Source organism: Anopheles darlingi, chromosome 2 (assembly GCF_943734745.1).
Source record: "Anopheles darlingi chromosome 2, idAnoDarlMG_H_01, whole genome shotgun sequence".
NCBI lineage: Eukaryota > Metazoa > Arthropoda > Insecta > Diptera > Culicidae > Anopheles > Anopheles darlingi.
In genome coordinates this window covers 16,445,704-16,459,591 of record NC_064874.1, presented here as the reverse complement: position 1 = coordinate 16,459,591, position 13,888 = coordinate 16,445,704, and the positions used below count along the sequence as shown (strand labels likewise).

General features: G+C 53.7%; 1 protein-coding gene across 2 annotated transcripts in view; it reads left to right on the top strand.

Moving 5' to 3' along the window:
• LOC125952753 (protein neuralized) overlaps positions 1–13,783 on the top strand; it is a 34,969-nt gene extending 21,186 nt beyond the window's left edge. The window contains exons 1-3 of one of the 2 annotated variants that reach the window (XM_049682436.1): positions 5,449–6,742; positions 9,682–11,516; positions 11,608–13,783. In XM_049682436.1, the coding sequence (XP_049538393.1) occupies positions 6,574–6,742; positions 9,682–11,516; positions 11,608–11,883 (2,280 nt within the window). In that variant the 5' untranslated portion in view covers positions 5,449–6,573 and the 3' untranslated portion in view covers positions 11,884–13,783. Of the gene's footprint in view, positions 1–5,448; positions 6,743–9,681; positions 11,517–11,607 lie in introns of those variants that run through there. The other variant, XM_049682437.1, reaches the window with a different exon arrangement.
• The last annotated feature ends 105 nt before the right edge of the window (positions 13,784–13,888 follow it).

Below are 13,888 nucleotides of genomic sequence, written 5' to 3'. Positions count from 1 at the left end.
CGGCTACAAAACCGTGGCCTTTGGCCAGCCGAAGGGAATGTGCTGGTCCTCCCACCCCCTCTGGTGGTGCTTCAGCAAACATAACTAGTTAACGATCGTGCGCCCTGTGGGGAGAGGAAAAGGGTGAGGGATAGTACAGTGGGAGGCCGGGCATGAAAATGGTGTATTGATGAGGCGGTGGAGATGATGGCCACACACACCCTCGCAACGCACCTGGAGAGTGTCGCCCAGGGAAAGGGAAGGGAGGGAAGTAGTGGTGGTGGTTGGGAAGGTGGGGGAGTCAACCAGGGCGCGCGCAGTCGCAGCACGGCGGGAGTATCGAGCGAATCGGGCGTTCGCGTTCGCTTCGATGACCACGCGGACGCGCTCGATGCGCCCGAGACTCGTCTTCCTTGTCCTTCTCTCTCCTCTCGACGTGCCAGGTGAGTTGTGGGTGGTGGAATTACGTGTAGTTTCATGGAGGGGTGGTGCTGGTGGAGGTGGCCGGTGAGGTGAAGTTAGGGGTTTCTTTCACTTTGCTGTCTGCTAAGCTTATAATTTCCTCGACGCGACGACGACGACGACGACGACGACGACGTGCCAAAGTATGCGGAGGCCCCGCAATACGCCATAGGGCACAGCAACAACAGCAACAACAGGAGGAGGACAACCACCACCACCACCATCAGCACGTCTACAATGGCAAGGGCCAAAGGTGAACTACGGTGTGGTGTGGTGGCATTCGTTGGTGAATGGAATTCCGGGCTTGCGTTGCGTTGCGTTGCGTGGCGGTGCGTGACTTCTGGGAAGCGACGGTTCCGCCGTTACACCCGCCGGTCAGCACCCCCACAACGGCCAACAGACATTAAGCATGTTTTTGTGGCTTTTTAATTCAATATTCAATGTTGCCGAGCCGAGGGCCGGCCCTATTTTATGGGTTCCCGGGGCATAGAAAGGGTAAGGTCGTCATCGTGGGAATACCAGATGCAATCAACGTCCGAGACATCGTTTCGCTTGTTGATCCAACGGATTCGAATGTCAAAAGGGACGTACGGTGAAGACGGACGGACCGACCGGTGGCGGTGATCTATGGCTGCGATCGTTTGAGTGATGTCGCTGTTGACCGGCGGTCGAGGACATCGCACGCCACGATGCCACGATGTTCGACTAATTTCCTCGAAATCACCCACCAGAAAGGTGGTGCATCTATGGCCTCGCCACCATAAAAAAAAACCCGTTGGCATCCATTCGAATGCCGTTTTGACTTCGACTCTGTTCGGTACGACTTGGGAGGGTTTGATGTTTTATGTAGGAGTGCTACTCGCGATCTCACACCTTTCTCTGAATGCATCCCCAACCAACGCAGCATTGGAGCCCCCCTCCCTTTTTTATGTGACGGCTTTTACCTCACAGAAAGTCTAAGGTGCCCGGTTTTGGGGCCGAATATGGGAAAATCAATATTTGAACGAATCATCCATTTCGATTGGAGGAATACTCTCGATCGACGCGTTCAAGACGCACTCGTAGACAATGGTCACGAGGAGTTTGGAATAGATGGAGAAACTGTCGGCGTAAAGGTGTATGACAGCCGGGCTGCTGCAGGTTGTTAAACTTTATTGATCATCTAAGTGGGCGCGACGGTGGGAAACGTCATTTACTGCTGCCGCTGCTGCTGCTTCATGGCATGCTTTTCAGCGCTTTGAGGCGATAATTGCCGTGGTTAGAACGAGGAGTGTGCGCACAGTGCTTGCTAATTGATGCACGTTAGCAGCGTTCTAGCTCCGTTTACATGTCGGTGATGAATTCTGCGTCTGTTCTGTGCAACAAAGTATGGCACCTCGAAAGTATAGATATGCATAAGTAGGCTAGTAATAAGGAAATGGTTAGAAAGTTTACATCGACACGATCACACATAAAATGGCAGATAAGACGGTTGGACGCTACCTGACCGTGAATCCGTGTATGGGTTCCTTCCAACACTTTTACGACTGGTTTTTGGCCCTCGGAATACCAAGCTGGAAGCTACAAAACATCCCTACAACAATCGGTTTATGACACTTTCTACCATCCATTCCATCCACAGCAACACAGCGCAGCGCACAGCAGAATTGGTCTAGCCTGTGCTGTGGATGACAAATAGGAAATGTGTCGACAGAAAGAAACTATGACTTCCTAGAGCTTGATCCCTTCCCACTGGTTTCTCCTGCAGTTAGTAGAATGGGCCCCAAGTAATGGAAGTTCTATAGAGCCGTAATTGAACTACAGCCGTCTACAAGACGGGATGGCGTTTCTTTTTTTCCTTCCTGCAATCACACACAGCCCGCAAGTCCCGTTTTTACCTCACCTTTGCTAGCGTCCGTCACTCAGACTAGACGACGACGACGTCGCCATCGCCTTCGCTGTCGTCTTCGTCGTCAATGCCGAGTCAATTTTCCATCATTACCTATGACAAAAACGCTCGTTTACGCTGATCATCTGGGAACGTCTAGAGACAGCAAGAGAGAGAGAAAGAGAGAGAGAGAGAGAGAGAGAGAGAGAGAGAGAGAGAGAGAGAGAGAGAGAGAAAGAGAGGTAGAAAGGGAGGGAGCGATCGCGAACCCTTTGAAAATGGCGCCGAGTTTTTTCTCCCCATACTTATTACTTACTTACTGCTCGCGGCATGATGTTGTGACGTGTGACGTGAAGTCATCGACAGGGGCCACAGGCGTGAGAAAATCCCGTGACTCTATGTGCACGACAGTCTCAGGGTAGAAAATGCTGTTTATCCCATTGAATGGCTCGGTTGTCTCTCGGCTCGGCTCCCCAAACCGCACCTGGAACCTGGATCGCCGCCGGGGCGGGACATTGTGGCCGTCGATGACTACGCCGATGAGATCGTAGGCGCGCAGACTACGTAGTTTGGGAATCGACCGAAAAACACTGACCGTTTTTAGGGGGCTCATAAAAAGCGGCATAAAATCATACCATCCGCTCCATTCTGATTGTGTGTGTGTGTGTGTCTCCCACACCAGAGCCTCCTTTCTTTCTTGTCGGTTTTGTGGCGTCCCGCACCACATCGTTGACATCTTCTTGCCTTTTGGCTAGATTTATCGTATCCCGTTGTGGCTGTGACTCAATCAGGGCCGGCGTATCGATCGAAACGATTTGTTCGCTCAACGGGAGAGAAGACATAAACACTCTCGGCCGGGTTCGGCCGATTCTCGATCTAAACCGATAGCAAAACGGACCGTTTGCGCCGTGCGCGTCCCAAGAAACGAACTCGAAAACCGCCATGAGCAAGATGTTAACTGACATCCATTAACGGTGATATTTATCGGCGACCTGGCACAGGAGGAAGGTACGCAGCGAAGGTGCCCCCAGTGAGAACTGAAGGAATCAATTAAATATCACGTCCGGTTCGTACGCGGTTGGTGGATTCTACGGACGGACGGACGAGTCCACCGCTACGCTACGCTCCCCAGCTAGCACCCCAGGAAGGGTGGAGGAGCTTCTGCTTCTACCTTCGTCCGTATCTGGGTCGTCTGCCGATCGCACCGATTGCGGATTTCACAGCGCAACTAAGACATACACACACATACATCCCTCGGCGAGGCTCTGAGTCACCTTAGACCTTTTCCCGCCAAGAAAGCCGAGCCGAGGTCGGCCGAGTGCGGCCAGGCGCCCCAAGCCCATTAACGGTGGGGTACGCTGGGGGGGCAGACTTTCTCAGGGTTTTCGTTACGTTTTTGCAAATCCTCTTCCGCGGGCGGGTTGCTCGTGGCTTCGCGCTCCTAGCCCGGCCCAAGACTCAATGCTGCTAATGGTGGGATCGCACGAGGTTGCCGAGCCTCGCCGAGGAGCGTTAGCATGCATTAGCGAGCGGCTAAGTTCATCCGACGCCCCTTTGAAGCATCGTGCCTCCAGCTGGGAAACTGTGTGGTGGCCTGTGAGGTGAGGTCTGTGAAATTTTTGGAGGAAGGTGGCGCATTTGTTTGGAAACAGATGCACCGGTACTACCACCAACTCACTGACTACGAACATCACCACAAGTCAAATCCGGGAGTCCGTCCGTCCATCCGTCCATCCGTCCGTCTGTCCGGGAAGTAACATGAAATATACATGATCTCGAAAATGTTCACACGACTTCTTGAACTTCGGCCAAGGTACCATGAAGGGGGGAACGTGGTGCTTCGGAGTACTGCGGTGAGTGCATGCGAACGAAACGGAAAGGGGGAACCGCAGGGCATGGAGAGCAGTCCGTAGTCGTGGACACACGAGGATGGATGGCTCTGACGCTCTCTCTCTCTCACCGTACAGCAACGCGACCAAACGCGAGGAGATGATACTTTGAAGATTATCTCTGGGCACTCCTCTGGGCCAGAAGTTGGATGGCGGGATGGATCTTGATGAATCAGACGCTTAAGGCTCGTTAATGGGCTCGAAGGTTAAGGGCGGTGGGAACTGCTTATTTGGAGTTCTTTTGGGCCGCTTTTTGGGTGGCCTGGTCTAGAGCATACCGTGCAGCCGCATGCGCAGTTGCTATCAGTTCTCACAGACGGGCGACGACTAGACCTGTGTGTGCTGTGGTCCGTGGAGAAATGTTATCTTAAGGGATAAGTGTCCGGAGTGGTTCGAAGCAACAGTAGCCACACCACCTTGTGGACGAGTAATGACCGTTCTCCATGATGACCTTTCGGAGGATCTTGGAACGGTCTAGATCTAGATGAAGATGCGCTTGATGAGCTAGCTATACGCCGTATTTTAAAACGTCCACAGGAGGCAGGAGACTCAGCGACACAAGGAGAAACAAAATACGCGCACACACACCCGAGACCCGGAAGAGTTTGCGCGCATCAACCCTTTCTCCAGCCTCCAGCGCTGAGGAGAGGCAATAAACGAGGCATCACGATCGTGATCTTCGACTGCGTACCATCTCTCCTTCTCCTGCTCCTCCTCCTCCTCTCTTCGTCTAAGTCTAAGGTACACAACCACCCTAGAACAGCGCACCCCAAGTGGAGGAGCAGCCCCAGACCAACCGGAGGGGGGATGATAGGTCGCGAAAGTCGCGTCGAGTCGCAGGGAATCTCCCACGAGCCCCCGCCTGGGGGCTGCGCGCGCGCGTCGGTAATGTTGTGACCCCTCCTCGAGCTACGGGACTGGCGAAGAAAGGGAAAAATCCTTACACAAACACACGCTCGCGCGCACACAAGCAGGCAGGCAGGGAGGGCAAGCAGCTGCTCTGCTGTCCCAAAACCTGAAGCGCATGCTGCATGCTGCAGGAAGAGCATAGCATTGCCCGTACCCTTCTCTCCTATGCTGCAGCAGCAGCAGCAGGATACCGGGCCAAAGCGGGTATGCGTGAAGGTGAATCGGTCTGCGAACGAGCGACTGCGAGGCAACGATGCAGGGTGCCAATGGGCTAAGCGAGATCGCAGATGGCCGGGTGTTCCGACGACGACGACGCACACCGTGGATACGAGCGTGCTGCTAGAGTGAGCAAGCGCACACACCAGGCGAAGTGAGATGGAGTGAGATGGAGCGAGAAAACGTGTTGAGCCAGTGCCTGCTGCGGCTGTATCTCTTCGAGAGTCGAAATACGCAAGTCGTGCTCGTCGAGGTTCGTCACTAAAGCCGGAGCCGTCCAGCAGAGCAGACGTGCAAGCCGACTATCCCTCCATCCTTTGTTGCTCCCCGAGACCGAGTACCGTGCGTTCGGTCGTCCGTTGTTGGTTTCGAATTTTAAAGGATTGCTACATCAGCAGTACGTAGTGTTCAGAGACCCGGAGGTGTCAGTCCTCTAAAGTCAGTGAAGTTAGTCAGTGAGAGCCAAAGAGTGCAAAGTAGTAGAGCCAGTTAGTGAAGTCTGTGATCCAGCCAACAGCAGCCTCCTTAGTTGTGTTGTGCCCGTCCTACTCCGACCGTACTATCGTTCGCTCTCTCTCTCGCTCTCGCGCGCACTCCGTTGGGCCCGTTTTGGAACCGTGGGAAAAATCAGTGACGATCGCGAAATTCCGGTCTCACCGTGTCCGAGCTCAGCTGGGGAAGAAGACTCCTAAACGAACACTCGCGATCGCTCGTTCGCTCCCTCGCTCACTCGTTCTCATTCGCCACGGGTCACTTGGATATTGGTTAAAGGAAGAAGCCTCGCTCTCGGTGGTGGTGGGCAAGAGACACACTCTTAAAGCGCGTTCTCTCTCTCTCCCTCTCTCGGTTGATCGTTTTTGCCAATTCGCGATCGCGCGATCATCGCACCCCTACGATTTGCACGTGCCCGCAGATTTTTTGTGTCTGTTTTCTTGTTACTCCTGTGGTCCTGCCCGTGTGTCTCTGTGTGTGTGTGCGTGTTACAAACAAAACAAATAAAAAAAAACAGCGAACGCACCCCTTTTGCAACCCTCGAAAAGCATTGAAAACTGTCGGAGAGAAAGTTGGTGGAATGTGTCCGCGTGCGAACTGCTAGACGTGGAAAAGACGTAACCGAGCTGCAGCATAATCGGGGGGGGCCCGCGTGTTGGTGGTGGCCAAAAACTTGAAGAAACTCTCGCCTTCGACCCCACGTTCTACGTTCTGAAGCGCGTTCCGCCTCCCGTTGGGGTGGACGATATAAGCCTCTATATGGGTGTACTGAATGTGATCAGTTCCGGTGCCGCTATCGTCGAGTGCCAACAACAGCAGCAGCAGCAGCTACAGCTTCAGCAGAGCAAGCAGAAGAACGACACAATCTTCTCGCCGATTAAGAACAAGATGAAGGTCCTGAAGAAGATCAAGAAGCGGATGGGACTAGGTTAGTAGCTATACCGCGTCAGCGTCACCGTCACCGACGACAATCCTGCAGCAAGGAGTCCTTAAAAAAGGACTCTCTTCGCATTCTCTAGCGGGAATTCTCCCGGCAGCTGCAATCCTTCTCGCTTTACCTAACCGACGTCATCAGACGCCCTTTCTAGGGTAGGATACAGGGGAACCGAGGCAAACCACGTAACCGTCATCCGTCGTCACCGACCGCCGAAGCGACCGTTTTGTAACGAACTTTTTCCCCCTGGCGCGTACTTTATCGCGCTGGAACTCTGGAAGGCCTCTTTCCTTTGCTCTTGGAGGGTGATTGCGTTTCTGAACTGAAGCATAACGCGCGCCGTCCACATACGAGGGGAAAGAGGTACACATACACACCAAGGGGTGTATGTACGGTCCCTTCAACCGTGCAATTCTCCCTCCCGTGCTGTCCTCGTCGTTAGGTTCTTACGGTGACGACCGGGACGGAGGTAATGGTGGTCGCTATTATTATGATGCGATCATCAACGTGCCGTAACGGACACACAACAGCCCGACAAAAACGGGCGACGTGGTGTGGTGCCGGTTGGTTGCGTCGCGTAGAATCGTATCACCGTTTCCGGCCACGCTCCGGTCAGCACACTGGCCGGCTCCAGTAGCCTGGAAAGAGTAGCATATTACACTATCGCGCTCTTCGATGTTGGAGGGAAGAGGCAATTTTTGGTTTCGGTTGGTTGCCTGTTTTGTGTTGGTAAAATTCGTTGGAAACTTTTGAGCAAAAAAAAAAAGAAAAAAACGTTGGAAAACCGTCGTCGATCCGGAACACATCCAGAAAGCGTTTTCGCGATCGACCGTGATTCCGATCGGATCGTCCCGGAGTGAAAGCGTCCTCGTCTCGTCCGTCAGACGCCGGTCGGTCGCTAATTAATTCTAGCCCCCTCCCAGACAGACAGACAGACGGTCAGAGGGGTGGGGGGGGGGGAGACAAACCGAGAGGAGTGGTGTGCATTTCCCACAATGCAACTGCAACTGCATCTCGCAGATCGATCGATCGATCATCGGCGCTGCGTTATCGGGATCGTGGCAAGGTGGATCGTAGTGGCGCCTGCCAGTTTGGCGCCTTCGCGATCACTGGGCATGTATCTCTCTCTCTCTCTCTCTCTCTCTCTCTCTCCTTCTCTCTCTTCGATGCGCACGCGAACGCCATTATTATTCCATCTTCGATCACTGGACCGTGTGGCCAGTTGGGTTGGGAAATTACCATTTTTTGCGAGCGATAGTTTTTCCCGCAACTCTTCGCTTCGCGATTGCGTTTCCTTCGTCGTATGACCTTCCTTCATGGCTTGATGGGCCGGCCGGCACACAGCAGCGCGTGAGTGAATGCATTGAATGTGCAGATTCGCTCAGCTGCACGGGCAACGAAAGAAGAAGGAGAAGAACCGAAAACGACGAAACCCTCGAACCGAAACGTGAGACGAATCGGATGTTCCTTTTGGCCCGGACAGGACACTCTATGTCTCTTTCTCTCTGTCTCGCAAAGAAACGCTTCTCGTCCTTCTTACCTCCCTATTTCCCTTGTTATGCCAGTGAGCAACGTAACATCTGGCCACATTCCCGCTCTTCGGGGGATTCCCGTTGGCCCAGTGCGAGGGCGTGAAATTGGAAAAATCGAAATCCAGCGTCTAAAGTGCCGCCAAGGGCGATGGCAACGAGGGGTTGATTGGCTGCTCTACCCATCGTGGGTGGTATTCCGACGCCTCCGTCTCCGTCCACGGTTTGCGTGCGAGTCGGGACAGATGTGGTTGTTGTTATTATGGCAATGTCCCCAGAGCGAAGACTCCGGTCGGATCTGGCTATAATTAAAAGTAAATCCGCATTTCGCTTCGTTCGGTCCGGTGGCAGGGAATTCACAGCCCAGCATTGGCCCAGCCGTTGTCTGGCATGGTCGCGGTAGAAGCGGAAGGAAACACTTGAAGCCAAGGATCGTGCGCGGTGGCGGCTCATTAAAGCATTATAATTGATCGAACGTGCGTGCTTGCGGGCACGGGCACGCCTGTTACAGGTTCTTATGTTGCCCCGCCAGCCCCTCCCCTCCCGTAAGACCACCGAATACACCGAGGTCCATGCTTTCGGTCCATGTAGTGTACTGCACCGAAAAACGCTAAACGATACGCGAGACCGGCACCGGATGTGTCGTCTTGCTCTGCGTCTTACTCGATTCCGCCTCTTTCTCCCTTCCTCGGTTCGGTAATCACGCATCGTACGCCAGGCACATTGAGAGCACATTATGTTGCCTCTTCCCCCTCGGCCTGCCAGCCTTATTTGCTTTATGGCCCCGCGTGAATCATTTCTCGGCGCTGGTAGCACCACCGTTGCCGGCTGTCGATCAGTAGCAGCAGCAGCAGCAGCAGCAGCAGCAACAAGCCGAGAGTAGGGGACTCGTCGCCTTATGCCCCTCGTGCTTAAGAAGGAGAAACCGAAAAGAAACGGTAAAGAAACGGGGCACAAGGGGCACACGGCGCAAAAGCGGTCGTCGGAAGTGCCATTTCCGATGCTCGTTGTTGCGTTACTGCTCGTAGCGGTGAGAGCGCCACCACCACCACCGTCACCGGGACCGGGACCGGGACCGGGACCATCGCTTTCCGGCGTTTACCGTCGTCGTCGTCGTCGTCGTCGTTGCAGGCACGTTTCGGATTCTTCCTTCCGTTCCCGATTTTTAAGGAGGGTAGCCGTGTCCGTGTGTGTCTGTTGGTCGTGGCGCACCGGAAGATCGATCACGATCATCAGCCTGTCTGCCACCTGCGTGGCCGGTGACGTGACATGACGATGACATTCGATCCGATTCTCCCCATTTCACTCTCTCTCTCTCTTCCTCTCTACACTATTCCTCTTTCTCCTTGTGGCCGCAATCGTACTAATCGGGTTTCTTTTTCTTGCCTTCTTTTCCTCCTCCAGCAACGAGAAGCGCTTCGTCCTGCCCCGGTCCGAACAATCTACCTCCGCTCCAGTTCCACACCGTGCACGGGGACAATATTCGGATTTCGCGCGAAGGCACGGTCGCCAAGCGGTACGAATCGTTCTGCAAGGGCATCACGTTCAGTGCGCGGCCAGTGCGCGTCAACGAGCGCGTCTGCGTCAAGTTCCTGGACATCTCGAGCAACTGGAGTGGCGTAATCCGGTTCGGGTTCACCTGCAACGATCCGGCCTCCCTGCGCGGTAACCTACCGAAGTACGCCTGTCCCGATCTCACCAACAAGCCCGGCTTCTGGGCGAAGGCACTGAACGAGCGGTACTGCTACCGGAACAATGTGCTGTTCTACTACGTCACACCGTCCGGTGATGTGCACTTCGGTATCAATGGCGAGGAGAAGGGTGTCTTCATCACGGACGTTGATGCGCGCGGTCCACTGTGGGCCGTGATCGATGTGTACGGCAACTCGACCGCGATCGAGTTTCTCGATTCGCGGATCTACATGTTCCAGGCGCAGCAGCAACAGCAGCAGCACCACCAGCAGCACCACCAGCAGCACCATCAGCATCATCATGGTCAGTCCCAGAGACGGTCGACGGATCAGGAGATTGTGCCGCAGCTGGAATCGCTTAGCATTAACCAGCACAATCATCAGCTGATGGAAGATCAATCGATTCGCCCGACGGTTCAGGTGCCAGCGATGGCCGCCTGCGGTAGTACGGCGATGCTCAGTCCGACTAGTGCGGCGGCCTCGGTACGATACAACAGTCCGGCACCGGGGCTACTCCCGCTGCCCTTCCATCCGGTGCGCGGTCGCAACATCAAGTTCTCGGCCGATCGGTACATCGCGACGCGCGCCGATATTGAGTTCTGCCAGGGGTACGTGTTCTCGCCACGTCCGGTCAAGATCGGTGAACGGTTGATTATCCAGATCCTGAAGACGGATTCACTGTTCGTGGGATCGCTTGCCCTTGGGTTGACTTCCTGTGATCCGGCGACGCTGCAGTTGAACGATTTGCCCGATGATTCCGATATGCTGCTCGATCGGCCCGAGTACTGGGTGGTTAGCAAGGACGTCGCCTCCACGCTGGTACGTGGGGATGAGCTGTGCTTCAGTGTGACGGTGAACGGGGAGGTGCAGATCAGCAAAAACGGAGGCCCCCCGTCGGTGATCATGCACATCGATCAGTCGCTGCAGCTGTGGGCGTTCCTCGATGTGTACGGTTCGACGCAGAGTGTCCGGCTGTTCTCGCACACCCTTCCGGTACCGACACCGACCGGTTCCTGTGCTTCGAGCATGTACGAGGTGCGTTCGCACTCGTCGCTGGCAGCGACCAGTGCCGCCGTTGCCGCCTCTAGTCAGTCCGTCAATCGCAACCTGCAAGTACAAATGCAATCGGTGGTTGGTGCCTCCTGTTCCTCGTCGTCCGGTACTGGCGCGGTCATGGTGGCCGCTGAATCACAGGCATCGCTTGCGTCCGCTGCTAGCTGCCGTACGATCGCTGGTACGGCCACCGTACGCCCCGATATGATCCAGATTAATCCGGGTGGTACGGTGCTGGTCGTGAATCTGCCACCGACCGATGTCCTGTCGCAGCAACAGCAACAGCAGCAGCAGCAGCAGCAGCAAGGCCAGCAGCCACAGCAAGCCACCATCGTCACACGCGGTATGACGGGTTCCGCTTCGACTCTGTCCGTCCCACTGTCTACGCTTTCGCTTTCGTCGCATACTGGTTCGACCGGAACCGGAAACGCCGTTGAGCTGATGGCTACCAATAATAACAACAATAACTACGCCGCCAGCAATGGCTATCCTGAGGTAAGTGTCGAGCGCACAGCATGCACCGTGATGCAGATCTAATGAGCACGAATCACTAACTATCGCTTTCCTTTTCCGTCTCACCTTACAGGCGCTTCCCTCGTACAATAATGCGGCCAACTACTCCACGGTAACCGGTGCTGGTCCGGCGGCGGCCGCTACCGCCACCGGTGGTATCTACAGCTCGACCAACTGCGTCGATTGTACGATCTGCTTCGAGAAACCGATCGACTCCGTGCTGTACATGTGCGGTCACATGTGCATGTGCTACGACTGTGCCATCAAGCAGTGGCGCGGAATCGGCGGTGGCCACTGTCCCCTGTGCCGGGCCGTCATTCGCGATGTCATCCGGACGTACAAATCGTAATCGATCTCAGCACGCAGCGAGCAACGGTCGAGTGGAGACCATGGAATGTCTGCCAAAGAGTGGCACAAAATTGTGATCAAAAAGAAGATGGGGACGAAGGCGGGCGGTAGTCATCGGGTCGTCGCCGTCGCCGTCGTCATATTAGCAGCGCCAAACTGGATTAGAGAGTGCGTCCGCTGCTCAACGATAAGCCAACTGAGGAGGGGCGGGGAGACCCGGGACCTGGCGGTCCGGTGGTCTTGCCCTTACTAAATTTACACTCATAGTTTATTGCTTGCCCGATAAACTATGGAGTAGTCAAAATTTTTAGTGAAACAAGTTTACCCATTTGGTTTGGTGATTAGTCAGTAGGTTGAGCGCGTTGTATTCTTGGCTTTTTCGTGTTTGTGTTGAGCTGGGCTAGGAGGCGCAAGGAGGGAAAAGGTGACCGGAAGAGCCGTTATAGTAGTTTCATAAGGGCCTAGCAAAACGCGAGCGATGATGTACGATTGAGGTTGAGGATCCCGTCAACTAAATCACGTCACTCCGAACACACAAGAAGGGGCAGCAGGAGGCCAGTTAGGGAAGCAACGAGGGACGAGTTGGCTCTACGGAGCTGACTCACCTTTCTCGCACGCTCCCCCCCCGATCCCATGTTACATGTTGGTTAGTGATAGTATGACACGCGGTGCGCGCCAAACACTTTTTGCCAAATAAGTCACTTCCAAAAAACGAAGCAAACGATGTTGAAGGAGAAGCGTGTTAGAGTGGCGTGTCGGGGGCCTTAGCCAGTAGGAACTAAAGGGCGCTATAAGAAGCTAATATCAAGCGGATCGAGATTCGAATGCCACAGCCACAGAAAGTATTTGACGAAAGTCTATGCCGTACCGATAAGATGGAGACAGACACTGGAGGAGCTGGTTAGGAGCGCCGGATGCGCAGACAGGCCGTTCTACAACAGAGTGTACAGTTTAACGCAGTAGTTTTGTAGAAAAAGAGACAATGTTAAAATGAGTGAGGTGTGTGCGGGCTCGCACGGAACGTACGCTAGCTGTGTAGAAGGATCCGTTTTTAAACTTCTTCTCCAGCATTATCATCCGCATTATCGTTATCATCCTATAATCGTCATCATCATTTCGTCCGTTCGCAAAACACCGTTACAAGATGAGGATGAAATCCCTGACCTTTCCCTGATGTGGCAGGCTCATCATCGGTTCATCTACTCTAATTTTCTAGTCAACATAGACAAAGCTAAACTATTTCGAAACTATGCAAACCGGTACGCGACGGAACATATTAGAGCCAAAGTTTTACGAAAATATTACAAAATTATACGATACAAATTGCGTTTTGGACTTTGGGTTTTCATTCGCTCCTGCTGGCTGCCTGCTCGGCGGGTTTTTCGTTCTTTCCGAGTGATGAGTCGACTCTGTGTAAGACAATCGAGGTATGGTGCGAGCGTCTTCTAGTTGGAATTTTCCGTTCCGTGATATACATATAAATGCTTGCTTTCGGCCCTCCTCACGATAGTCTGAGCCTGATGCTTTGTGGACATGCGGTCAGTTAGTCATTCGGTCGATTAGACGCAGTCAAGTTCAGGTGATAGTGAATCGGTGTGTAGCGTAGAGTATAGAGCCTTGCGAGATAATGCAGAAATCACCAAAACTAAGAAAACAAAAGAAGGCAAATCGCTTCGTAGGGTTGTGTAGAGTGAGAGAGAGAGACGAGGGTCGTTTCCGGATCTGAGCCTAATTTATTGTTATGAGTGCGGATGATGAGTAGTTGATTGGTTGAAGATGCTTTGTATTACCCGATTTATTTTCCTCCTGTTTATACGGTTTTATTTTGTGAAACTAGCATCTAAGAGCAATTGAAACATTAATCTATATCACTGATGAACTACTGAAATACAAAAATGGAATTGAAATCAAATGAAGGTTTTCTTTCTGATTCGTTGACCTCCGTAGGTCCTTCCGCGCTTTGATCACCCAAAACACTCGGCCGTTCGGCGATTGGTTTCATTTGC